We start from the raw sequence: 23,649 nt of genomic DNA, 5'->3' as shown, positions 1-23,649 counted from the left end.
ATGAACGGCTCAAATATCTTTCCATGTTACTGCTATTTACAATCACTCAGACAAACAGACATATCCGATTAATAATGCAGCATCCTTTTATTGAAGGACTCCGCATGTAGATTGCTTTGGAAATCTGTGTTGTTGGGAAATACATCCGACTGGATGTTCTTTTGTTTCTTCTTAGAGCGCACTGAAATAGGCGAGGAGGCCAGTGTCTGGGGATGGCTGCATCATAAGCTGCTGGATCTGGTGGGTGACAGAAAATGAAGAATTAGATATCACGAGCCTAGTTACTTTAGCTAGCTAGATGGACAGTCATTTTCTCCATCCATTCTCATTTGCTTTTGCAGGGTGTCCCTAATGTTGTGACTAAAGCACATGATAAGCACCTCCTTAAAGTTGGGGTGCTTGGCGCCTTGGACCAGCTGCAGTAGGACGGCCTCGGTAGTGGTGAGGAAGGCGCCGCTCTGCTTCAGGCGGGACAGAGCGAACAAGCGGTCCGTCTGGCTGCACGAAAAAAAAGAAAACAGACACGCATTGAGCTGTGGAAACATGCAGGACGGCGCCGCATCAGCGGCTACCTCCGCGACGAGACGGCGTCCGACACGATGTGGACTTCAGTTCCCTTTTCCAGTAGATCGAATGCCGTACACTGCGAAAAGAGCAAAGGTGAATCAGACGGAGCTTTTGACTGATTTCCTGAAGAGGTCGCAAATGTGTTTACCGCAATACAAGCGTGCGCCTCGATGCCACACAGGATGGCCTGCTTGGGGTTCCCCAGAGCCTGCATCTCCTTCTGCACCTCCTCTATCATCATGGTGAAGGACGTTTTTGCGTGAGCTGTCAGGCCCTCCGCTCCCAGCTCCGGCACCGTGGGGCCCAAACCTTTCGGATACTGCTCAGTCAGGATAGCAGGGATCCCCAGAATCCGGCTGGCCTATCAGAATAGGATGAATTTTAGTTTGAAGGGGAAGGAAGTTTTTTTTTTTTTATTTTAACTCCAAGGCGAAAGTTCCAACCTGGAGCAATCTGGCGGCATTGCTGACAATGTTGGTGAATTGGAAGATGTTGGGTCGGAACTTCTCTTGCATGTCGCACAGGAGGAGCACCGTATCCTTGGTGGAGAGCCTGCCGATGCCTGCCACTGTCAACATTACATTATGTACATGCATGTAAGATGGTAGAAGGTTGAGCCAGTGATTGTTTTGGCTCTGTGGCATGCTCTCGGATTTACGCGGGACAGTTTTGACAGAATGACTACAATCAAAGCAATAACAAGGCTGCCTCTGTAAGGCCAAGGTGACTTACTGTTGATGATTGACTGTGAAGCGCACTGTTTAAAGTTCCAACTGTCAAACTGTCCTCATGTGACACCACCACCTGAGTTAAAAGAGAAAGCGTACGGATGCTAATAGGAAAGAGTAAGTTCCATCCAAGTATTCCGAAAGAACAATTAACTCAATGGGGATCATAGGGCTTATTCGGTTAATGAAATAAACAGAGAGATCAACAATAACAAACCTAAGCAAGACACAGCTCGCAAGCACAAGTGCAGGCTGCAGAGTGCTTTACGTTCGTTTAAACCACGCCTGGAGCATAACGACCAATAGAATCAGGTGTCTTGGTGATTGACGTCCTTGTTAACCAATGGTAGATGGAAACGGAAGACGAATCGCATCAGGTCGGGTGGGTGGTCATTAAAAGTCTAGTCGCTAAAGATGTCTGACAATGCGGATTCACCAACAGAGACCCCGAAAGAGGAGCTACACTCACCTCCCGAAGACTCGACGACTAACGAAGAGAAAAAAAAGAGTAAGAACGTGCATTTTATGGACTTTTACTAATTTAACGTATCATAACGACTATCGAAACCGGGGTAAACAACTTTTTCTGGGTTTGTGACGTCATGACCAATCGGGACGTTGCTTTTTAGAAATCTGTCCAATGAGTGTATCCGTTGTTTACGCGTGTTTTCAGTTGCGGAAGCAGCTAATGCAAACGTTTATATGCATAAATACTGAGTTACCTACATTTAATATTATCTTCATATAAATACAATGGTTTGGTCATAAGGTTATGTGTAGTGAGTACAGGTTTGGCAAAAGGAGTACGTTAAATAGATGTCAAAAGTATTGCCATCAGCTGTCAAATCCACATGAGATTGTAAATGAAAACCAGTTTAATGCAATTTAATTTATGAGGTGGCGTGTATAAGAAAAAGTACTGTAACAAAGCATTTATACGTTGCTGCGTTCCACTGCCCCAAATATTGATCAGAAAAAAAAAAGACTCGTCTTTCTTCAATGTGTAGTTGATGTCCTGCTGAAGGCAGTTGGGGACACCCCCATTATGAAAACCAAGAAATGGGCCGTGGACAGGAGCAGGACGGTGCAGTCACTTTCCCAGTTTATCGCTCGCTTCCTCAAGATGGATGCCAATGAACAACTGGTGAGTGACCACTCAAATTCCCATGCAGAAACAGTTTCTTCATTGAAGGCACATAATTACAACTCTGACACAAGTATTTCTTCACAGTTCATCTACGTTAACCAGTCGTTTGCGCCCTCACCGGACCAAGAAGTGGGGATCCTCTTTGACGTAAGTACCTCAATAAAGACACTTTCATAAACATTGTTGCTTGACTAGATCCACCAGCACTGCAGTCATATTTGTGTGAGTTAAAGAAGGCTGAGTAAGCTTTCATAAACTAGCTCTCTGTTCAGTCAATTGCCACACTTCTAGTTAAAGTACTCAAATGCAGGGATTTCAAGTAAATTAAACGTTAACAGCTTTGGCCAGCAGAGGGCGCCAGATGAATCAAGTTCATCGCGACTATGTTGAGATCTAAACAATGTTTTGTGTTTCTCTTTCTCTTTCAGTGTTTTGGAAGTGACAGCAAACTGGTTCTGCATTATTGTAAATCTCAAGCTTGGGGTTGATTTCAATTTTGGCTCTGATTTGTCCATTTTAAAAGAGATTATATGAGTTTATCAACATTATTTTCTACAAATTAAAACAATTGAAAGCAGACTTAACTATTTGTGTACACTAATGTTACTAAAATGCCTGAGATGTGTTCTAAATTGATGGTAAAAATGCATAAAATGGCTCCTTTAACATCAGAGCTAACACATTTATTATGTTTCATGTACATATTGTAAATAAACGATCAACAATATCTGATTTATTTTTGTGTTTCTTTTTGTGAAAACAAACATTGGAACTGCAGGATTTAGTTTTTAAACAGAAAATGGAGTGAAAAGGTCTGTTACCATTCAAGTGGCTTCCAACTTTTTCCACTGTCAATATTTCTAGTGGTAAAGGTGGTCAAGGAACACCCGGTGAAAGAGTTCACAATGGTGCATCAGTACACTAGTGGGTAGATTTAGAGGGATTGCATGAATCCAGTTGAGTTTGAGCAACCGATTCCCAAGAAAGAAGACCGACTGTGCGTATTTACTATTGGCCAGGAGGATTAACAGGAGGGGGCGGCGGCCTCACTGGTGGAGAGTCACTGATGCTCATCCAGGACGAGGGAACGCTGGCGATAATGCGCAAAAGGTGCCGTGGCTTCTCAAGAAATCTGGTGAAGATGGAAAAATTCTATTTTTGACTTTGGAGCCCATGGATTGAACAAAGATGAGCGAGGACTGCGAGACTACTCCTCTGCCAGTGGTGAACACTGGATGACAATTTACAATTTGATTCAACTCATACGCCGGATAACCATTTTGGTAAGTAACTAATACTATAAAGTCATGTTTTCCTAATTTCTGAAGATTGACAACGAGAGTTGAAATTGGAAATACTGTTGCCATGGTTTTCATCCTGCCTTCATGGTGAAGATTCAGAAATGACGAACATGTCGCAACTTTTCATAAAGTCTTAAAATGACGTCTCAAACAACGTTTGTTGTGTTTCAAACTACACCTATCGCACTAACAGATTACAGATTGACAGGGATTACGGACAGAAATTAGGATGGACGCTTTAGTCATAATTTCATCATCTCTTGCTTTTTTTGTTTCCTTTCTCGGCATCGTAGAGCGCCGGCGTCCATAATGAGCAGCGGGCCAGGGAGTCTCAAACAGGAGGTGGGGAGGAAGTCCGTGGTACGGCCCAGTTAGGTAACAGTAAAAATCAAGAGTAAGCTTTCCAGGCAAGCCCTCCTCCAGCAATTCTCTCCTTATGTGAACCGTAGAAATCCCCTCTTGTGCATTTTTACCTCCATCTGTTTGCCCGCACATGCATCAACTTGATCGCATCTTCCTCTCCCGCCTCTCCTTTTAATCACTCGGGCGGTTACGTCACGTTTGCTGCACGGCCGGCGGCTCATCACCTCTAGACCCGCCTCCACACCAGAGGCGTCCGCCCTGCCCCGTGGCCGCCGCGCCACATTCATCCGCCCTTCCCCGTGGCCACCGCGCCGCATTCGTCCGCCGCCCTGCCCCGGTGCCTTCGGCCATGCCGGAGCGCATGTCGCGCCGCTCCCGCTCCCTGCTCTCCCTGACCTTGACCTCGCTGGCCCTGGCGCTCTCCATCCTGGCCCTGTGCACCTCCTACTGGTGCGAGGGGACCCACAAGGTGGTCAAGCCTCTCTGCCTGTCGCCCGTCAAGATGAAGAACTGCGGGCAGAACAATAGCGAGCCTTACACCACAGGTACGTGATTTTCATACTTGATGTGAATTCTCACGTTTTGAAACTGTGTACGCACTCACTGCGGTACGCATCAACGTGGATGAGTGTCGGGCTTCTCGCAAACCTATTGTCCTTCGTGTAATTTATTTTTTTAATCTCGTTTTACCCATAGCTCACTTTTAATTATGGATGACTTTAATCTGTGGACACGCCTCCGAGGGAGGCAGTTGTCTTTATCTGCTTTTTATTTCCCCACCATATATGCTTAATTCACAACAGGATTACACGCATAAAGGAATTAAGTAGGATCACACTGTGTACACTTCAAAAAAATGTACAGGATGTACTTCGGGCAATGTACAGGGTTGGCTTTAAGTTATTGGAACATCGCTAGACCTGATTTATGGACCTAATGAGATTGTGTTTAGGTGAGGACAGGACAGGATAGAAAGAAGTTTATCCCAGATGGAAATTTGTTTTGGACGCTGCTACATTGCTGCACCTCCAAATATTAGGTGTTCATATTGCATTATATCTATATTTTGTAAAGGTGACTTTTTTTTTTTTAACAAAATAGTTTGAAACCAAAACAAACCCATGAAACAACCCTAGAAAAAATGATGGTATCCCTCCAAATAGAATGAAAATAATTTTACCATTTAGCCAATTAGCATATTTGTGTCTTCAAGATAAGCAGTTTTTAATTTGAGGTTATTGACAAGGTTTGTACGACGGCTATTAGCTAAGGCTAATGCTTGATGTTTCTGTGACTACAGCGATGCTGCATTTGCTTCCATTAGTCGGCCACAATGTCCAACGCTGTCATGTGTATGTGTGTAAGCGTCGCCCTACTTGTGTGCCATCCCACAGAGAGCCCGACCCAAAACCCTTTCAACCGCACACTGTCTCCAGCCAGACGTGAGGAGTTGGCCAAGATCCGCCAAAGGCAGCTGGCCAACGCTGTTCACTACATTTGGGAGACGGGCGAGGACAAGTTCGCCTTTAGATATTTTCACACCGGCTTTTGGGAGAGCTGCGAGAAACACAGCGATGGTGAGCAGAGGTGGCAGCGAGAGAAATGCTGACGCGGCAACTTAGTACAATGTCATTATTTGAGATACAGTAACGACACACAAGCTATTGAAATAACTTTTATGAGTCAAATCTTCAAAAAATGGTGATAATAGTTTAAGCCTTAAACTAACTATTATCACCACTTGTTTTCTTGGCAGGGGAGAAATGCCGAAGCTTCATCGAGTTGACTCCAGGGGAGACGCAAGGTGAGGTTGATGTTACTCCCTGAGCGACACTCCTCAAAGTCTTCACTCGTCCTTCTTCGCTGCCGTTGCCACAGGTGTGCTTTGGTTGTCGGTCATCTCCGAGTTCACGTACATTGGCCTGCTGGGGATGGGCTTCTTGCTCATGTGGCTGGAAGTCTTATGCTCGCACAAGGAGATGCACTCACTGAAAATCAGTGCCTATGCTGCAATGTGCACTGTGCTCTCAGGTGAGAAGAAGTATATAAGTTCCTGAGTCGCAATGGCGCCATCTTCTTCAACATAATGATTTTTTCATACTGTTCCATCCCCTCTGCAGGTCTTCTCGGGATGGTGGCCCACATGATGTACACCACCGTGTTCCAGATGACGGTCATTGTGGGCCCCAAAGACTGGAGGCCTCAGTCGTGGGACTACGGCTGGTCTTTTGCGTAGGTTGCTGACAAATGTACCTTAAATTCTCCCAGGCCTGGCTGTTTTTTTGTTTTGCAGACTGTTTTATGTTTGCAAATGTGCTGCTTGTAGTCTTGCCTGGGTGTCCTTCAGCTGCTGCATGGGGGCCGCCGTGGTCACGCTCAACTCCTACACCAAGACCATCATCGAGCTGCGTCGCAAGCAGAGGCTTCGTCTGGAGGAGGCCAGAGCGGCCGCCCGGGCCCCTTGCTACGAGGAAGTGGTCTCTGGTGGCGGCGGCGGTGGCGCGGGGGGATTCTACTCAGTCAGCGGCCTGCTGCAGTGTCCCGACGGCATGATCGATGTGGCGTGGGCCCCCAACGGCAGCGTAGTGGGCAATGGGGACGTACCGACGCTGGTTTTAGTGGGAGGCTGCGGTCCGGATGGCTGTGAGGACTGCGAGAGGGAGATGGATGAGATGGACGTGCCCGTGGACAGAGTGGACTCCCCTTGCTGAAAGCCAGGAGACTCACGGACAAGGTGAAGGAGACATTTGTTGAACTCTGCACATGAAGTTTGACCATATGGAACAGAGGCCAAATGACTTGCAGGGACAGATGTTCTCTGTGGGGGGTCCTCAGTGCCTCACGGGAGGAAGGCGAGTTACACATTCAACAGACACTTCATTAGGTACACTTGCACAACCGCGTGACAGCCAATAAGAGACTATTGTAAATCAATAATAAACCTCTCAAGGAAATGGATTGTACAATAAACTCATCGGTCAGAATCAGACATTCATTGCAGTCTTGCAAAAAAAATAAAGAGTCAAGATTACATTTTGAATGCTGGTACAAGAAACCCGTTTGCAGACAAACCTGAGCACGAGATGAACATATACAGTAGATAGATGGGCCGAGAGAGAAAGATTATAGAGATTTTCAAAAGTCTGCTCTCTGATGTTGAACAGAAGATTATGTGTAAAGCAGTAATCCACAGTTGGACGCAAAGATGGGCAAGTAGAGATGGGTCGGGAGGTTTGCTGAGGGGGGCGGGGGTCACAAGGAAAGTTGGAAAGAGGCGCTGGCATGCACACACAAAATGAAGCTTGGTGACAATACACGTGGAGAATGGGCACAAAACTTCCCGTCAGGAAAGCTCAAATTGTCCTACTGTCCATTAAATGGAGCCAAATTCATTATAATGACTTTAGGTTACACATTTGGGATAATCCAGGATTTGCCGTCTGGGGATAAATACAATTGAAAAGCATCATCAACAATTTTATCACTCGCCACCAGCACTGCTATCAGGTATACTTCTACTGTGAACTACGATATTTCTTAAACGTACTCGTTCATCTGTCATTTATCCTCACAAATATAATATGGTGAACAGTTAAAAACGTGCTATGCTTTTTTAAAAATGGTTGTCCACGTTTACATGAGAATAAATCGTACATTCAAGCCGATATGTATGTGAAAACCTTTAATGTCATAAGTTACATCAGAAGGAAAACAACTAGATATGTTCCAATAGCTGTTAAAAAAACAAACAACAAACAATCGGCTATGACGCTTTCGCAATCGTCCAGAGTACGGCTTGTTTTTATCACAGTCCCCAGATGTACAGTAAACAGATATTTTCACATAATCTTACTTTTGGCTGAACAAATAAGACTTTAAAACGCTATACATTACTATATATATATACTATATTAATTCGTTTCTATGCTGACTACCCAAAATAATAAAACAACGACTTTACATAATATTTTATGTTAAAACTATTTTAGTTGAACACGCAAATATACACGTTCATGGCTGATCAATTTGAATTTTTTTCAATTTTGTGAAACAGGTTGACAACAAAATACATGTTTGGAGTTTAAACTTAGTTAACACACACAAAAAAAATCATGATTACTCCGGCCAATTAAATTGAAAACTCATTCAAATATGAATTTAAGCAATATATGTTGAGTTTGTATGCATTTCTGTTTCTTTTTTTGACCCCCAAAAAATCGAAATCCACATATATGCAATGTCCCCATTTAAACTCAGTTCTATTATGCTAGAAATTACTATGACTGAGTTTCTTCAAAATTCTGACAAAAAGGAACAAAATAATTTTCAAAATGCTAAAGAGAAGCGTAATGTGTATTTTTTTTCTAAAATAACACAACCTCGTAATTTTTTTCTGACAATTAATCAATGCCACTTGACAAACAATATAACAAAATTACATTTGATATCGATTCCTGTCAAATAAGTAACGCAAAATATTTACACATTTCATTTTTTTGTGTCACTTCAATGTTTGAGTGGTTCGTAGTGGATGAGCCGCATTGCATTTTCATTCTCAATTACTCCCTTGATGAACTCTCCTTCAGCCAGTCGCTCTGTCAGGCAAAAGAAATGACAAAAAATTTGAGTCACAAGTAAAATAACTTAGGTGAGAAATCCGCTCAGCTCTTTCATGCATGCAAAACCAAGGAGTCAGCTGAGGTCCGAACAAAGCTCGCATGTCAGCCGTCACATGCTTGCTGGAGCCCACAGGTGGATTTATATAATTATTTTTGTTTTGTGCCCAACAGCTGATTGTCAAATTTAATCTCCATGCATGTGTGCGAACATCTGCTGAGGAAAGGTAGCAAGCAGATGTTAGCCCTCTTTCCAATTTTAAATCAGGCTCAGGTTTTTTTTTCTCTTCCAAAAGTACTAAGAACTTGAATAGTACTACAAATGCTTGTGGGAGACCTTCAGTAAAAGTATACATCTACCAGATTGAAATAATAAAATAAAAAATCTTCAATAGTACTTTTTTCACAAAACACTGTGACCAAAGACTTTTTTTTTCTGACATAGATGATCACTTCCCAATGTGTCAAACTGCTGCAGTATATAATTTTGCTCTAAGTATCGGTGGCTGGTATCGGTTCGGTACCAATATCCATTATCAGTAAATAGGTGCGCCAATTCAACTGACATGGTATCTTACCATTGTCTTTCTTCTCAAAGTAGGCCCACAGCTTGTTGGCTCGCTTCTCGGGCGTGTTCTCGTCTTCCGGTAGCCTGCTCTGGTCTTCTTTGGGGATCAGTTTGAAGATGGCCTAAGAGCAAATAGCAGCATAGAAAATCATCTCATTTCAAAATCTTCATTTTTTTTTTGGTGGCAATCACAACAAAGAAACACAATTGACAAGATCCGCTTGTGCGCTGTTGTTTGATATCACAAAATGCTGAGGGCCACTCAGGTCCCAGGCGCTGTCAAGGCAAGAGGCCTTTTTAAGTGTGTGTATGTGTATGTCCCACTTAGAGAGGAGGAAGCACTCATCTGCCACATTTAAGACACCTAGATTAACATGGATTAGAGCCAAGACTCAGGCCGACCGCCAAACGACGAGATCTCCGCTTACTTTCAGTACCCTCGCCTCCATCTTGGCCCCTCTAAAGTGTGTCCTTTGAACGTCTCACAAAGTATTGCACCTCTGTATCCACAGTTAGCAGCACATAGCATGTATCCGGCATATTACTTGCTGCTTCTCAGGCCAGTCGGTAGGACTCAAATCTCGTTACCGTGCCAACTGGATTTCCTAAACCCTCAAAAATTCTGCATGACCAACTTTAAAGATATAATAGAAAAAAAATATTGACACGTGATCTTGACTTTGAGGGGGAAACAGAGACACTCCTTGCCGGATTAAACAACAACAGACGGTGTATGGAGAGCATAACGCAGATTAGATCAGCGGGACGGACATTATACGTGCACGCAGAGAGCTAAAGATTAGAGATTAGGGGGACTCTGGGGCTCAGGTGGGCTGGCAATTAACGCTTGAAAGCTGCACACAGGGATCACCACCTTGGAAGAAATAAGGGGCTTGGAAGGAAGACAAAATGGCCGACGGTCTTGCCGAGGTGGCAAAAAGTACTCCGAGGTTAGGGTTGGGATTAGATTAGGTGAGTGCACTGTAAAAATAGAAGCACTTTTACTAAAGGTAAAAACAAAACATGGAGATCTCAAATCGTCTTTCTCCATTGAAATGAATGGAAACACTGTTAATCTGTTCCAGCCACCCCATTATTCAAACTGTTTCCCCCCCCCCTTTTATAAAACCTCAACATCTCAACCACTTTCTATGTCGTTCTTACATTGTTTACAGATCAATATGTGACAATCAAATTAGATATTTTCGTCCACCCAACTAAAATCCAAGATCTGTGCTGTCAGAATGAAAATTTTCTTGGTGTTTACCAGATGGCATCCATCTCACCTGGCAGATTTCCGTCACTTCTGTCTTGTTGATGTATCCATTCTTGTCCACGTCGAAGAGCGAGAAGGCCCACTCCAGCTTCCTGGTGGTCTTCCCAGTGGAGGTCATGTGCAAGGCGATGATGTACTCCTTGAAGTCCAGCGTGCCGTCGTCATTGGTATCGAAGGAACGGAACACGTGGCGAGCGTAGCTCTTGGCATCGCTGTCCGGAAAAAAGCGGGCGTAGATCTGCTCGAACTCCTCGGGCGTTATGCGTCCCGTCGGGCACTGCTTCTGGAAGTTCTCGTACCACTGGCTGATCTCGTGCTCGGTGAACTTGGTGCTCAGCTTCAGGTCCTCCAGGATTTCCTTGGACAAGGCGCTACTTGTACTATTGCCCATGGTTGGATTTGGCCAGTGTCTTAGAATAGAGGCGACGTTTGAGCCTGTTCCTGATCGCAGGCTGTCACGTAAAGATCCAGCACAGTGATCCCTGTAGCGGATCAAAATACAGATCAGATAGAGAATGCTGCCTGAAAATGTCTAAAATGCAAGAAGGAGAAGGGAGATCTTACCTTTGGGTGTGCACGTCGACCGTCTCTGCAGCGTAAGAGATAAGTTGGAGGTAAGTAGGGCAGGGGGGAAAATATCTCCTAATGTGGGTCCAGGATAATTCTGTTAATGCGGGACTTAAGGTGGCTGAGCTTTTGACCGAAATGCTCTTCTTTGATGGTGCTGCTAGAAGGCACTACGAAATTATGATTGTGACCTTTTCACCCATCCATTGATCTATTATGTCGCTGCGCTTTGTGACAATTAGAAGACCATGCATTGAATTTAAGAGATGTATATCACGTGTACACTACCAAAAATAATTCCAATTGGAGGTGCAACTCTCTTCAGATGAACCACCGACTATCAGTTGAGGCCAAAGTTTACCAGTCTAACCTTTCATTGACTTTTCCGGCTCTGTTTGCCTTATCAAACACTGACGCGTTTTATCTCTGGCCGCTTTATTCCCAAACTCAACTTTTTGACCACAATGGGCACAAATGTCAATTTGATGTCAATGAAATGTTCTCATTAATCAAGGCCTTTGTTAAACATTTTAACAATGTCAAATTCCATGAACTTGCTGGTTTGCTTGCAGGATTGAATTGGTGCCATAAATATGCTCTGTGAGTCAATCTATTGGATTATCCAAATTCTGTCCTGCCCTACCCGATCCAGCGCTTAGCCTATTAGCATCATCGCCACCATCCCAAGACTGTCATGGCCAATAGAATTAGCCCCTCGCTAAGAGGAATAACAAAACACCCTGACGTTTTACCTCTCACCCAGACTGGGCAAAGTTAAATTTGGTCTTGTGAAATAATATCGTACATTTGCACTGCTTTGATATGTGGGGCTAATTGTGACAGGTGACAGGTAACTAAGAAAGGTTTAATACAATTGTTGACTACTGAAGAAACTTTTCATGTAATTAAAATGTCATCTTGAAGGTAGTGTGATTTGAACTAGAAAACCATATTCAAGTATTAGCGCGACCAGCATGTTGACACCATGTACATTTTAGCAAGACTATGCTATCATACAACTGCATTTTGTTTGGGATTAGTACAAAGATTAATTAAATTCTCAATCATGTGTTTTCGCATCACAAAACATTCATCTTTCTTCAATTTGTATGAAAAAACATTATTACCCAGTATTCAACGTTTAAGTTTATTTTGCCCCTCTTTGTTGTCAATTTGTGTTCAACACTGTTGGTAGCACTAGCCGCTAACTGAAGCTAACAACAGTTTTCTTAATTTTGTAGCATTTCTTTTGGGTCAACTGCAACCAGTACCGTGTCTGGATGCTAAGATTTAAATTAAACTACATTATCTATGAAACAGATTTCAAATTCAGATGTCAAATGATATTCGATAAATATTGATTCTGAACACCTCCAGATGATGTATATGGCACTGATGTCTGCCATTATTCATGCTTTTAAAGATTGGAACCTTGTCAGAATGTTTGCGGTATCCAACCAAGGCTGTTCATTTGTGGCCAAAGCTAACCAAGAGCGCATGTTTGCAGAAAAATGACGTAAGAAACGGCCAAATAGTTAAGGGAGCCGAAACAATGCCTTGGTGGGACACCGCTCCAGAGTTGTGACGGAGCTCAGTGTAGAGGAAGGGAGTTGCTCCAAGATAAATATCACTTAATGGCTCATAATGACGCTTAATGACAGACGACCGTTTCCTCGTGGACGCGAGGAAAGACGGGAACAAACAAAAAAACATTATGCCGACAACAATCTCGGCGAGAATGGCCACCATCTTGTGAGGCCTCCGCTTGTGACGCATTTGATAAGGTGACGGCGTCGAGGCCCCCCGAGCTCAGTTCTGCACACATCGTCCTGGGAGAGAGCCGCAGTCACTTTCAGGCCTATCTAGGAATATTTATTCCCGTGGGACATTTTCCCCGCTAAGGTAAGACGGACTTTGCTGCTCTTGTTTCTTGGAATCGTTTCAGCAGACGGCATAAGAATGATGTTAATGTAGATTGAATGAAAATGAGAACACGGTAGATGGTCAATTAATGGAATTTCTTTAGCAAGGGCGTAGCAAGAACAGTTAATATATCAATAGGCTGTTCAATCTGCACCTGGCTGATTAGGTTATATTATGAAAATGTAAAGTCTCTTTCTGGCTTGCTTTAAGATGCTTACGTAAATTACTTTTTATACAGTACATTGTTTATATTTATTTTTTGCGTAAATTAATTGTCTTAAAAAGCAGTTATTTAAGTTACAACAAATTTAAAATATAAAATATTGACATCTATGGCAACCATGTCAAACAATGTCACACCAAAACAAGCGAGTTGGTTGCTCCAAAATAATTTGCTGAGCTGTATTTATTCTAAGTTGGGGTACAATTACCCCTATAAACTCTTATTTCTTCAGTGTGAAATGCAGGAAAGACAATATTGACAACAACAAATCTATTTTGTTGAAGTGCCCAATTTAAAATTTTAACTTTTTTTTTAAAACAGTACAAGAAGACCAAACGCGAAGCATCACCATTGTGGTCCTTGCCATGGAAACCCTGGATGCTTCCACTCTATCAGCTTCAGCTGTCACCTATGACCCTAAATCCGAGGCTGTGACATTGCCGGAAGGCGTGGTCTCTGTGGCGGGCATCACTGTGGTAACTGGTGGCGTGGAGCTGTCCTGCAGCTCTTGCATGCTGGCCTTTGGCTTTTGGGGCACGCTCATCGGCTTCAGCTGCATCGGCGTGGGTACGTGGGACCAGCTGAACCACTTGAGTGAGGGGACCTCTCACCTACTGGCGCTTGGACTAGTGATCCTGGCCCTCAGTTTTGCCGTGGTTGGCAGCGTGGTGGCGTTCTACATCCTGACTAAGAAAAGGAGGGTGGGGAGGCGGAGCATGAGGCAGGAAGGAAAAGAGGTGCTTGTGGAGGAGAATGTAGTTAAACGGGTAACAGTGTAATTGACACTTGGAAGAGATTTGGATTGGATTTGTTTAATTAAAAGCAAACCTGTTTCGCTGACTCGCCTCCAGATATTCAAACGTGCAAATCCTTTTGCATGTCAACTCTTCTTTCTGTCTTGATAACTGCTGACATGGTAGGCAGTTGCAGGCCTTCACCTGTTTTTAGAGAAACTCAACTCAACTGTATTTAAAGAGCACTTCAAAACAAACACTAAGATACCATTATAAATATTTATTTATTTATTTATTTATTTATTTATTTATTTATTTATTTATTTATTTATTTATTTATTTATTTATTTATTTATTTAGCTATTTATTTAGCTATTTATTTTATTTTTTTATTTGTAAAAAGCGTGACACCTGCATCAGCTAAAAAGTTCAAACTGAGTTTAAACTAGTTGAGTGCTTATTTCTTCAGGTATGTGAAGTATTTAGCGGGCGGTGAATACAGCCCAAATCACATGACACACAACGTGATCACGTGTTACCTTTCAAGTTTCAGGAACTTTTTTCTCTCCTACGAAAAACAGGGGCCTTGCAAGCCCCGCCTTATCTTCCTCCCTATTGGTTACAAAATAAATACTGTAACCTGATTGGCAAAAAGGTTAAAACGAGACACGCGTCAAACTAAACCCCGCCCCCTTTCTCTAAACTGTGTACGGTGCAATTGACACTTACCCACTACCACTAACTAAAGACTGAGCAAAAGTGTACTGTTTTGTAGGGAAGAAGTGAAATAAAACACCCGGGAGTTGAACATTCAAGGTGAGTTTGTCGAACAACAACGCAACGGCCCGGTTTTGCCTTCTCAGGTGTCTCCTGTCACTCAAGTTATTTATTTATACAGCGTGTTTTTCAAAAGTTGCACCTTTAGCTTTTGGTAGCTAGCCTCCTCCAAGGTACATTCTCCTTAAATGCTGACGTTTCTAAATACTGTGCCAGCGTCTTTATTTTATCGTCTACACATGACCAGGAAAGACTGTTAAACACGCACGTACTGTATCATCCCTCACAACTTAAGTTGATTGTAATATTTGACAGAACACGAGTTTCTCGTAAGCTTAAATGCTGACTAGGCTCAGATAAGATGCTGTCAGTCACCTGCAAGTTTATCTAAATCTCTGGAATTTCTCACCGCACTCATGAAATAATGCCATTGTTCAGATATTGTAGTTTTGCATGGTGATAACAGGTTCTATACGCAAATTTAAAACCAACAGCTAGTTATTTAATTGATCTTTTTCAAGCCATTACAATTTTAAATGTTATCCGCTTCGGACACTGTCCTTTTTTTGTTGTTGTTTGGTGTGAAACACCAAGTTAGTCATGCATTGTGAACCACTACTGAGGTTTCAGCATCAATCATGTCTCGTAATAAGAAAAGGGCATGTCTAGTCATGAATGATATCCCGTATGTCGACTTAGGTGTTAGCTCCAATAGACTCCAACGCTTATCTTCACTGAATAAACCTGCCAAAATGATTCTCGTTTTTCCTTTGTTACAGTCCCCGACGATGCCGCCCTTGTCGAGCACAAGCGGAACATGACGTTGCGGAGGATGGGTAGCGCTGCAGTTCGCGCAACTTGTTGTGCGGTGTCGTAAAATCTCTCACAGTTGATGCCGAGGCGGCGCGACGCTACCAAGCCGATGGAATACAGCGAGAGAGTGCTGTGCGGGACAGGGGAACTGGAGCTGGATCCCAACATTGTCAGCGAGGAGGCCGGAAAGCTGTATTCCGAACTACAGGTGACCATCCCTGTCGTTTTCTTGTTTTACTCCCCCCGTGTGCAGAGTTCAAACTGTGGCTCGGCTCTATCACGCAGACGGTTATCGAGACCCATGGCGAGGGTGTGGTGGAGTCCCTCGTACCCATATTTGTTTGGGTACTTGAGGGGCTGGCCAGCTGCAAAGCCCAGCTGAGAGAACGGGAGGACGAGGCCGAGCGGGAGAGGGCAGAGCGACAGAACCTGCTGGAGCGCTACCAGGCCGAGAAGGCTCAGAGGAAAGAAAGTCAAGAGGTGCCCCTGACGTCGGCTCACGTGATTTTTCATGGCTGAGCTTTGATATTGATATTGTGGTCCTGCTTCCTCTCAGAGGTATTTGGAGCTGGATGACCAAATAGAGCAGGAAAGGCGAGCCATGCGAGGGAGGGAAAAGGAGCGGGAAAGTCGAGAGAGACGCCTCGAAAAGAAAGCCAGGGAGCAAGCGGACCAGTGTGAGTGTTTTCATACATTGGTGCTTTCATTTAGGAATTGATTTCAATTTCATTTTTTGACACCTTGAGCCATAGGTGTCAAACTCGAAGCCCAGGGGCCAGTTACAGCCTGCCATATCATTTTATGTGGCCCGCTAAGACAAATTGCGCATGGACCACATGTGGCAATACTAAAATTACAAATTGTAATGAATAATTACAATTAATTAATTGTAATTAATAATATTAAAACTACAAATTGCTAGCAATTTTTATTACTATTCATCTTATTTTTTTCTTACTAGTTTTTAGTAATCTGTGATTTCAAAACTTGTTATTCATCAATTTGTTGTGTAGCCTATACTGTATATAATATAAGATGTTGACAGGAAACTATGACCATTATGCAGCCTGCGACACAAATCAGTTTGACACCCCTGCCTTAAGCCATATTTGTTGTTGTCATAGTGGTTGCCTTGGAGGAGCAGAAGTCGGCACTGGGGAGAGAGCTCAGCACGCTCAGGCTCACACACAATAAAGTCAGATATCTTCCAAATTGTTGTTAAATTCCACCGTCCATTTTAAGTTGATTATTTGCATTTTTTTTTTCTTGTTTGTCATCTCACCCTTCATATTTTGGCCGTTCTCTCATTTAGTTGGCTCACTCATATAGGGAACTGCTGGAAAAGAGGAAGGATTCTGAAAGAGATTCACCCTTCAGGTTGTTGTGCTAAATGAATTTTATTTCTATGTTTAGAAACAGCATGTGTTGAGATACATTTGTAATCATGACACTATTTAATTTCAAGGTAATGCGTGTGTCACGGAATTTCGCAAGAAGCGGGAATACGCAAGCTTATGTTTTTATTTCTTGACTTATTCAGGAATCACACGCATCCCAAAAATGCTGAATTCCCATCCAACCAAATCTTATCCAACACTCAGGTGAATTGACTTGACGTTTGTACTTTTTTCATTTTTGGCGGTCAGCTGATGTTTGTGTTCTGCTCACAGAGCACACACTCCAACTCTGGTACTTTGTGTTTGGAAGACACAGAAGCCAAAGAAGAGAAGATGGTCGATGTCATTAAGTCCGCCTCGGATCAGTTTGTTAATGACATCATAACCTCCACTCCTGAGCTGAGACACTTTCACAGCTCCTTGGGCGATGCGAGGTAGTTCACCTGAACGCTCGTGATACTATTTGCTAGCCGCAGTATGGATAAACCACATGGGCTTCCGTCCGTTCCACGTTGTCAGATCTTCGTCAAGAGCCATCACGGAAACCAGCTTGGAGGATGAGCTCAAGGAGGGCAGGGTGGATGAAGAAACAGAAGGAGAGAAGGAAGAGATACCCAGGGAGGAGGAAGAGGAAGATCTAGACGAAGACAGCGTGGAGTGGGAACTTCGCAACACCGATTCTGTTTTTTCGGAGCTGTCGGAGCTAAGTCAGGATTTGGTTGAGAGTGTTGACCAAGGGGCCAATATCAGAGGTAAGAACCAAAACTCATACCCTTAAATTTTAAAAAACTGTTTTTTTTCTCCTTTCAATTACTGGCCTTAGAATGATTTAAAATCTCATGTGGCTCATGTGAGGTGCAGGTTAACTCGGGGTCACCATCGTCTACTTTTGTGTCTGTGACTTTGAATGTGCGAGGCTTGAAGCATCCGATTCTTTCTCATCTAGAAAGTGCTGACCAGTTTGAAGAGATTCTTTCCCAGTACGAGGAATTGAAACACACTCAGTGAGTCCCGTGTCGTATTTAATCAGAACCTCTTGATCATTGGACTGTGAGTTTTATTTTCCTTATCCCTTGCTTTCAGCGAGATGGTGGACACGGCACGTAAGGCTCTGATCTCGCGGGTCGTTGAGCTGACGGATGACCGCTCCGCTCTCAAACTGGAAAAGGCATCTCTGCAGGAAACGGTGGTGCGAGTCGAAGGTCGCTTGAAGGAGAAAGAGGAAGAAATTAAAAGGTCAGTGTCGACTTGATTTGGTGGTTTCAAGTCATATTTTATGTTGTACTCATGTTGATTAATTTTTTTCTTAGACTTCAAGAAAAACTGGAAAATTTTCAGTCGTTGGATCCTGATGTAAGTACTGATTGTTTCTTTCCAATTTACTGCTGACTGAAAAATTAATACGATGCCCCTCTCACGTGAGTGCTTTGTCCACCAGGAAGGGTATAATAAAGACATAATATGTGTAAATTTGATAATAAAACACAGAAGACTGTCACAAATGAACTGCAATATTACAGTGCTTTGTAGTGGATAAAGAATATGTACTTGTGAATTTTTGTCTTATGATCCCCGGGATATATGGCTAGTTTTGTTAGCTTGTTTATTGTGCTTTGCATTGTGTGTTAGCATTAAGCTAGCGGTTGTTGGTATGGTTTCATTCAATACAATTACGGCTGATTGACGGCTTGTATCCCAAAATAACTCTTGAGTTGTTTCATTTGTAAGTCAAAGTCTTTTGACTCACCTTGATTAACGTTTGTATGAAGGCGTAATTTTCTCTCATTAGAATCAATGCTGTGGCTTGCCATTATTTGTATATCCTGCCCGCTCGCTGTTTAACAGTGTCAATCTTTCCATCCAGTCCTCATCGGCCGCATCCATGCGGCATTTCTCTCGCTCGGAAATGGCTCGTGTGGTCATGGAAAAGAACCAGTACAAACAGCGACTGTTTGAACTGCAGGAGGCAATGAGGCAAAGCCAGACACTCAGGTACAAAGTGTTTCCTACTGTTCGCTTATGGCTGACTTTGCAATTTTGACACCACATGAATCTGGGTCTCCTTTTTCCTCCCGTGCAGGGCAACAAAAGAAGAAAGGCTCTCAGAAGAGAGAAGGTCAAGTGTTTGGGCAAAGTAAGTTTTGGTTGGGGCCGTTTGGGACAAAATGGATGCCTACTAACTACCCATAAATTGATCAACTTGTGATCACGAGGAATCTAAATTTGTCAAGTGATCTGTGTTTATCGTTACCCGTCACCTTTCTTTTGAAGGTTCAATCGCTTTTTTGGCCTGAGCAAACAGCCCCTGATTCTACCTCGTGCAACCTTCTCGTCAGTCACTCGGCCTCTTCTGCCGCCGCCTCAACAGCGACAGCAAGTCGCTCAAAGTCAGGCCGAGTAAGCGACTTTTTGCGGCCACGTCTTGTTTCTTATTTTTTTATTAATCTTGGCTCTCGTTTGACTTTCTCTCCAGATTATCCGCCGCTGCGGTGCCATCACCTCGCGCCAGGAGACGGGAACTCTACAGAGAGATTCGCTCACACATTTGGGGAACGCTGGGCAAACGGCAGCTGCACGGCTGGAGTGTGCCTCTGGCTAACACTCAGGTAATGCAAAGGTCGCTCTGACATGTTCTTTGGTTGGTGTCAGCAATTCTTTTGGCTGTAGGAATCTCAGGAACCGGTCCAAGAGCCCAAAGATGTGCCGGTCCTGACGCAACTCCGACTCCTGGACCAAAGAGATTGCACTGCAAAGGTGAGGCACGTTCATGCAGATCTCTTGAGCAAAGCATTTTCAAACCTGCTGCTTTTTTTCAGCTGAACTGCGCGGTGGCCATCCCACCTGAGATCTCAGGAGAGGCGACAGTAAGTTCCTTATGCTCGTCCCTTCCGCCAGTCGGCCTTAAGTAACATCTGTTCCAAACGTGGCTAGTGTTCCGTGTGGGTAGTTTCTGGGCCCGCCTCCAACAGTGGCATCACAGTGATTGACCCTGCCCGATCCAACGCTGTCCTGGATCAGTTCAGCCTCCCCCCCACAGCTCCCGCCCTCTGCATCTGTGCCGTGCCCCCCGTCGGTCAGTGCCCGCACCCCTCGCAAACATTCCCCAAACTTTGTTTAGTCTCGTCCCACCCTCGCCTGCGGTTTCACTGGAAACTGATTAGCGCCACTCGGCTGGATTTTTTTCCCCCTCTCACACATTCCTGTTTTTGTTATGTCAGGGGACTCTCCAGGAACTGTGTGGATTGGAACGCAGGAAGGAAGGTAAATGTATGCTGAACAAGCAACTCTCTGTGTCCACCCTCGCTTTTTGTACAGTGTCATAACCAATTATTATACTGTCCAAATGAGGATGTTACCAAAACTGGTTGAAGACATCAAATGTGATATTTTCTTTCTCCAGTATAGTGATACATCCAGCCTCTGTAGATAGGGGACGCTGTCTGCACTCGGTTTCCCTCTCTGAAAGTGTTCATTCACTCAAGTAAGTGCACGTTTTTAAATTAATCTTATCTTGACATGGGAATGAGTTCTTCTCAACACTCTACGTTGACAGATACTCCCAAGGTCAAGTCATAGCTGGCTTAGGTGACGGAACTTTGGCTTTCTTCTCCAGTAGTTCAGGTAACAGCAGACTGAATACGTTTCCGTCATACTTGATGTATTCGAATGATGTTCTGTGATTTGAAGGTGGTTGGAACCTGCAGTCACATTCATCCATGCCACTGGGGTCCAACCCCGTGCAGCCCATTCGCTGCTGCCTTGCCAAAGGGGGGCGCTTGTGGGTTGGATATTGGAACAGAGTTCATGTGGTCGACATGAACAGGAGGAAGGTGGAGGTAATCCAGCCGAGAGAGAGACATAGAATCTCTTTCATGCCGGTCTGAATCTTTTTTTTTTTTTTTTTTGCCTCGTCAGCACGTTTTCCCCGTCTCGGAGCGCAGCGAGCAGCAGGTTCGATTCCTGTGTGCCGGAGGGAACGGCGTTTGGACCTCTTGCAGACTAGACTCTGTCCTCAGGCTCTTTGAGTGGTCGACCGGGCAGCCGCTGCAGGAAGTGGATTTTGCTGCTTTGGTTACCAAATCATTGGGTCGGCACATCATCGATTTGAAATGCGCTATGTTTATGAATGAAGTCTTGTTTACTAATTATTGGCTCTCAATGTGTGTGTGCAGGCCCAGCTTTCCTCAACGTCTCGCCTCTTCAGATCTCCTCTCTGGCTGTCATCTCCGGCCGCCTGTGGGTCGGCACGGCGGGCGGCGCAATCTTCACCATCCCTTTGGCCATAAGTAAGCGTTATACACCTCTTCGTACTTTGGAAGGCAGACATTTTTTTTTTTAAATTGGCGAGTTTGTTTTCCACAGCGTCCAAAGGCGTTTCCATCCCATACTGCTCTGTTGCGGCGGCCCAGCTATGTTACCATGGACACCGACAAGCTGTCCGCTTCATCATTGGCGCATCAGGTCATTAGCTTAGAATTGCTGCGGAGTTCTTGTGCAGTCTTGTTGCAAAAAAATAAAAAACTTGTTAAATCTATTTAGCAAGTGATATAAGAATTATGATCTGAATTAAGTCCCCACATTTTTGGTCAGGTTGCTTGATGTCGAGCACCGGCAACAACATGGCAAGCTCTCAGCTTATCCTCAGCGGAGGCGAGGGCTACATCAACTTCAGGATCGGTGAGTCAAAGGCCTGCAAATGTCAGTTTTCTGACTTTTTTTTCCCCTCACTGATTTATTTTCTCACGCCTGCAGGAGACGACGAAAGCGACGGCTCAGTGGAATTGTCCCAAGCAACGCCGCAACGATCTGAACGGAGTCACATGATCATTTGGCAGAATTGCAGCACGCCCGTGCCCAACTCTGTCCTCTGACATGTCCTGGAAGTCACAGATTTTGTTAAATCTTTTTCACTACGTTAATCCCCAAAAATTGCCTCATGGTGCCTTTGCTGCTGTCGGGTTTTTATGCTAATGTGTCTCTGTTCTGTTCTTTGTTCTCCTGCCTGTTACCACCTGAGAGTAATGCTTTCAATTGCGCTCAGATAATCTCAAATGCACACATATGCTAGTTTGATGCATTCTAAGTTTGTGTTCCAAACGTTTTGCTTATGAATGCGACATTGTGATGGTAAGATTTTTTCCATCATCTTGTGTGTACTGTAAATATTTTCTTGTTTACTACAAATGAGCCAGAACATCATGCGTCTTTTTTCTTTTAATTTGGGGCTTAAAGTACATTGTTCATGAGGTATACTCTACTTACATATACCTCCACATTTAAAATTGACCTCTATGAAATATAAGATCCTATGTATTTATTGCTGTAATCATGTTTTTCTTTGAATCATTTGATTGTTTTACTGTTTTAATATCTTCTCCAAAGCTACGGGGTGTCATTTTATGCAGTATTTAAATGCAATTGTGCACATGGAACAAATGAATTGTAATCTTGTACATTAAAAAAGTGATTTATTTCATAGCTTTTGGTTTATTTAACTAAAATGAGGGCAACACTGAGTATTCTACAACACGAGTAAGTCTGTATATTGGAACAGAATGCCTTGTTTTACAATTGCTGTTGTTTGTCCTTGTACACAGCGGCAGTGCGCGAGTGTCTATGTGGGACTGCTGCGAGTCCTGGGAAGCCGTATCCTCCTGCTCAGGGATCGGGCCAGGCGGTCCACAGCACTGCCCATGGCGCCCCCCAGGTCCTTCCCGGAGGTCAGACCCTCGATATTGCCACTGTACCACAAGACCCAGCCAGCCAAGGACAGCAGCACCAACAGGGCTCCCGAGTAGACCAGAAAATCCCCAAAGTCTCTTCCCTGGATCTCCAGCGGCGCAAAGACACCCAGCAGCAAGGAGGTCACACCTAGCAGGTCCATCAGCACTGCAAACACCAGGGCCAGCTTGCAGTGGGACAGACCGTCGTATTTTGGGGCCATTGCTAAATGCATACACATTGATGGTAATTCAATATTTGAGGAAAATTGATTTGCAAAAGAAAAAAAATCACACAACCAACATACAAACAAAAAGCACTGCTAATGGACAAGAATGCAGTCGTGTTAAATGTTACATTTATTCAGTATTTGCCTATGTTGTGTGTGTGTGTGCGCGCGCGCCGTGCTCTTGTACGTTTTGGATCGTTTTTGAGACAAGTGAAGTCTTTGTAAATATGATTGCAGTGCAAAAGAAACTGCAAGTAAAAAGTGCAGCCAACTAAAATTCTAAAACTTAAAATTTGAAACTGAGCAGCAGCCGGAGCAATGGGTGCAAACATAGACTTGGTGTCAAAACGGTCAAAAGTGCCACACCTGTCCCGTGAGCTTCAGGTGAGAATAACCTCCAGATCACGAGCACGTTTCTAAAGAAACCAAGAAATACTTGTGGAAAAACAAACGCACAAATGATCATCTTAAAACTCTTACCTTAAAGGTATCCAGATTTGTATGTTGACGAGTTGTATTAACAAATAGTTTTTGACACTCCCCGGCAGGAAGAACTCCGGTAAACATCGAAACCTGACACCTCGTCACTTGCTCTACCTGTTTTTTTTTTTTAACTCACTAGCGCCAACGCAGGTGAATTTGAATAACAATCATTTTTGCACCCAACTAACTGCAACATGTGAGGCAAAACGGCGCAGT

General features: G+C 43.8%; 7 protein-coding genes across 10 annotated transcripts; 4 read left to right on the top strand and 3 right to left on the bottom strand.

The window, feature by feature from the left end:
• Positions 1-63: 63 nt before the first annotated feature.
• On the bottom strand, positions 64-1,583 carry isoc2 (isochorismatase domain containing 2). 2 transcript variants are annotated; one of them, XM_088388097.1, is made up of 6 exons: positions 1,513-1,583; positions 1,300-1,371; positions 1,011-1,135; positions 573-928; positions 381-498; positions 64-237 (listed from the first exon to the last, which is right to left on the bottom strand). In XM_088388097.1, coding segments are annotated over exons 2-6 (666 nt in total). In that variant the 5' UTR covers positions 1,301-1,371; positions 1,513-1,583; the 3' UTR covers positions 64-171. The 2 variants fall into 2 exon arrangements, with proteins under 2 accessions (XP_088244223.1, XP_088244224.1); XM_088388098.1 differs by lacking the exon at positions 1,513-1,583 and having other exon boundaries at positions 573-643; positions 716-928; positions 1,300-1,506.
• Positions 1,584-1,635: 52 nt separating this feature from the next.
• Positions 1,636-3,174, top strand: atg12 (ATG12 autophagy related 12 homolog (S. cerevisiae)). Its single transcript, XM_088388102.1, has 4 exons — positions 1,636-1,803; positions 2,303-2,439; positions 2,527-2,589; positions 2,871-3,174. The coding sequence occupies exons 1-4, from the start codon at positions 1,710-1,712 to the stop codon at positions 2,928-2,930; spliced, it is 354 nt and encodes a 117-aa protein (XP_088244228.1). The 5' UTR covers positions 1,636-1,709; the 3' UTR covers positions 2,931-3,174.
• A 318-nt stretch (positions 3,175-3,492) lies between these two features.
• LOC148392413 (germ cell-specific gene 1-like protein) lies at positions 3,493-7,771 on the top strand. Its single transcript, XM_088388096.1, has 7 exons — positions 3,493-3,725; positions 4,037-4,651; positions 5,501-5,683; positions 5,863-5,910; positions 5,985-6,137; positions 6,227-6,338; positions 6,433-7,771. The coding sequence occupies exons 2-7, from the start codon at positions 4,456-4,458 to the stop codon at positions 6,815-6,817; spliced, it is 1,077 nt and encodes a 358-aa protein (XP_088244222.1). The 5' UTR covers positions 3,493-3,725; positions 4,037-4,455; the 3' UTR covers positions 6,818-7,771.
• Positions 7,772-7,773: 2 nt separating this feature from the next.
• Positions 7,774-11,495, bottom strand: rcvrn2 (recoverin 2). The gene is made up of 4 exons (XM_088388100.1): positions 11,131-11,495; positions 10,577-11,048; positions 9,301-9,412; positions 7,774-8,701 (listed from the first exon to the last, which is right to left on the bottom strand). The coding sequence occupies exons 2-4, from the start codon at positions 10,955-10,957 to the stop codon at positions 8,613-8,615; spliced, it is 582 nt and encodes a 193-aa protein (XP_088244226.1). The 5' UTR covers positions 10,958-11,048; positions 11,131-11,495; the 3' UTR covers positions 7,774-8,612.
• A 1,053-nt stretch (positions 11,496-12,548) lies between these two features.
• LOC148392411 (uncharacterized) lies at positions 12,549-14,119 on the top strand. The gene is made up of 2 exons (XM_088388101.1): positions 12,549-13,035; positions 13,601-14,119. The coding sequence occupies exon 2, from the start codon at positions 13,645-13,647 to the stop codon at positions 14,056-14,058; it is 414 nt and encodes a 137-aa protein (XP_088244227.1). The 5' UTR covers positions 12,549-13,035; positions 13,601-13,644; the 3' UTR covers positions 14,059-14,119.
• Positions 14,120-14,399: 280 nt separating this feature from the next.
• On the top strand, positions 14,400-22,476 carry LOC148392410 (C-Jun-amino-terminal kinase-interacting protein 3). 2 transcript variants are annotated; one of them, XM_088388080.1, is made up of 28 exons: positions 14,415-14,829; positions 15,570-15,811; positions 15,889-16,083; positions 16,160-16,280; positions 16,728-16,798; positions 16,916-16,980; positions 17,144-17,204; positions 17,274-17,434; positions 17,520-17,752; positions 17,947-18,004; positions 18,084-18,236; positions 18,311-18,353; positions 18,865-18,992; positions 19,081-19,134; positions 19,272-19,397; positions 19,474-19,606; positions 19,668-19,754; positions 19,817-19,864; positions 19,932-20,073; positions 20,219-20,261; positions 20,401-20,481; positions 20,554-20,621; positions 20,688-20,836; positions 20,916-21,087; positions 21,173-21,286; positions 21,363-21,461; positions 21,591-21,677; positions 21,753-22,476. In XM_088388080.1, exons 2-28 carry the CDS (start codon positions 15,683-15,685, stop codon positions 21,869-21,871), a joined length of 2,940 nt encoding a protein of 979 aa, XP_088244206.1. In that variant the 5' UTR covers positions 14,415-14,829; positions 15,570-15,682; the 3' UTR covers positions 21,872-22,476. The 2 variants fall into 2 exon arrangements, 1 of the variants encoding a protein (XP_088244206.1); XR_015861060.1 differs by lacking the exons at positions 21,363-21,461; positions 21,591-21,677; positions 21,753-22,476 and having other exon boundaries at positions 14,400-14,829; positions 20,916-20,951; positions 21,017-21,087; positions 21,173-21,203.
• tmem238a (transmembrane protein 238a) lies at positions 22,449-23,581 on the bottom strand. 2 transcript variants are annotated; one of them, XM_088388104.1, is made up of 3 exons: positions 23,431-23,581; positions 23,317-23,366; positions 22,449-22,946 (listed from the first exon to the last, which is right to left on the bottom strand). In XM_088388104.1, the coding sequence occupies exon 3, from the start codon at positions 22,942-22,944 to the stop codon at positions 22,615-22,617; it is 330 nt and encodes a 109-aa protein (XP_088244230.1). In that variant the 5' UTR covers positions 22,945-22,946; positions 23,317-23,366; positions 23,431-23,581; the 3' UTR covers positions 22,449-22,614. The 2 variants fall into 2 exon arrangements, with proteins under 2 accessions (XP_088244230.1, XP_088244229.1); XM_088388103.1 differs by lacking the exon at positions 23,317-23,366.
• Between the last annotated feature and the right edge of the window lie 68 nt (positions 23,582-23,649).

This window comes from Syngnathus floridae, chromosome 10, assembly GCF_059516105.1.
Source record: "Syngnathus floridae isolate MCC-2025c chromosome 10, RoL_Sflo_1.0, whole genome shotgun sequence".
NCBI lineage: Eukaryota > Metazoa > Chordata > Actinopteri > Syngnathiformes > Syngnathidae > Syngnathus > Syngnathus floridae.
Note: the sequence above shows the minus strand (reverse complement) of the source record. Positions and strands in the feature narration are given on the sequence as shown.

What these genes read in the sequence shown, in the direction of transcription:
- isoc2 (XM_088388097.1), bottom strand. An exon ending in ATGCCGCCAGATTGCTCCAG is followed by an intron (nt 929 to 1,010) that starts GTTGGAACTTTC and finishes CTATTCTGATAG; the next exon opens with GCCAGCCGGATTCTGGGGAT. An exon ending in AGCACCCCAACTTTAAGGAG is followed by an intron (nt 238 to 380) that starts GTGCTTATCATG and finishes GTCACCCACCAG; the next exon opens with ATCCAGCAGCTTATGATGCA.
- atg12 (XM_088388102.1), top strand. Translation starts at nt 1,710, where the DNA reads ATGTCTGACAATGCGGATTCACCAACAGAGACCCCGAAAGAGGAGCTA. An exon ending in TGGATGCCAATGAACAACTG is followed by an intron (nt 2,440 to 2,526) that starts GTGAGTGACCAC and finishes ATTTCTTCACAG; the next exon opens with TTCATCTACGTTAACCAGTC. An exon ending in AAGTGGGGATCCTCTTTGAC is followed by an intron (nt 2,590 to 2,870) that starts GTAAGTACCTCA and finishes TTTCTCTTTCAG; the next exon opens with TGTTTTGGAAGTGACAGCAA.
- LOC148392413 (XM_088388096.1), top strand. Translation starts at nt 4,456, where the DNA reads ATGCCGGAGCGCATGTCGCGCCGCTCCCGCTCCCTGCTCTCCCTGACC. An exon ending in TAGCGAGCCTTACACCACAG is followed by an intron (nt 4,652 to 5,500) that starts GTACGTGATTTT and finishes GCCATCCCACAG; the next exon opens with AGAGCCCGACCCAAAACCCT. An exon ending in GACTCCAGGGGAGACGCAAG is followed by an intron (nt 5,911 to 5,984) that starts GTGAGGTTGATG and finishes CCGTTGCCACAG; the next exon opens with GTGTGCTTTGGTTGTCGGTC.
- rcvrn2 (XM_088388100.1), bottom strand. Translation starts at nt 10,957, where the DNA reads ATGGGCAATAGTACAAGTAGCGCCTTGTCCAAGGAAATCCTGGAGGAC. An exon ending in AAGTGACGGAAATCTGCCAG is followed by an intron (nt 9,413 to 10,576) that starts GTGAGATGGATG and finishes ATTTGCTCTTAG; the next exon opens with GCCATCTTCAAACTGATCCC. An exon ending in CTTTGAGAAGAAAGACAATG is followed by an intron (nt 8,702 to 9,300) that starts GTAAGATACCAT and finishes TTTGCCTGACAG; the next exon opens with AGCGACTGGCTGAAGGAGAG.
- LOC148392411 (XM_088388101.1), top strand. Translation starts at nt 13,645, where the DNA reads ATGGAAACCCTGGATGCTTCCACTCTATCAGCTTCAGCTGTCACCTAT.
- LOC148392410 (XM_088388080.1), top strand. Translation starts at nt 15,683, where the DNA reads ATGCCGAGGCGGCGCGACGCTACCAAGCCGATGGAATACAGCGAGAGA. An exon ending in GTCGCTCAAAGTCAGGCCGA is followed by an intron (nt 19,398 to 19,473) that starts GTAAGCGACTTT and finishes CTTTCTCTCCAG; the next exon opens with ATTATCCGCCGCTGCGGTGC. An exon ending in ATTGGAACGCAGGAAGGAAG is followed by an intron (nt 20,262 to 20,400) that starts GTAAATGTATGC and finishes TTCTTTCTCCAG; the next exon opens with TATAGTGATACATCCAGCCT.
- tmem238a (XM_088388104.1), bottom strand. Translation starts at nt 22,944, where the DNA reads ATGGCCCCAAAATACGACGGTCTGTCCCACTGCAAGCTGGCCCTGGTG.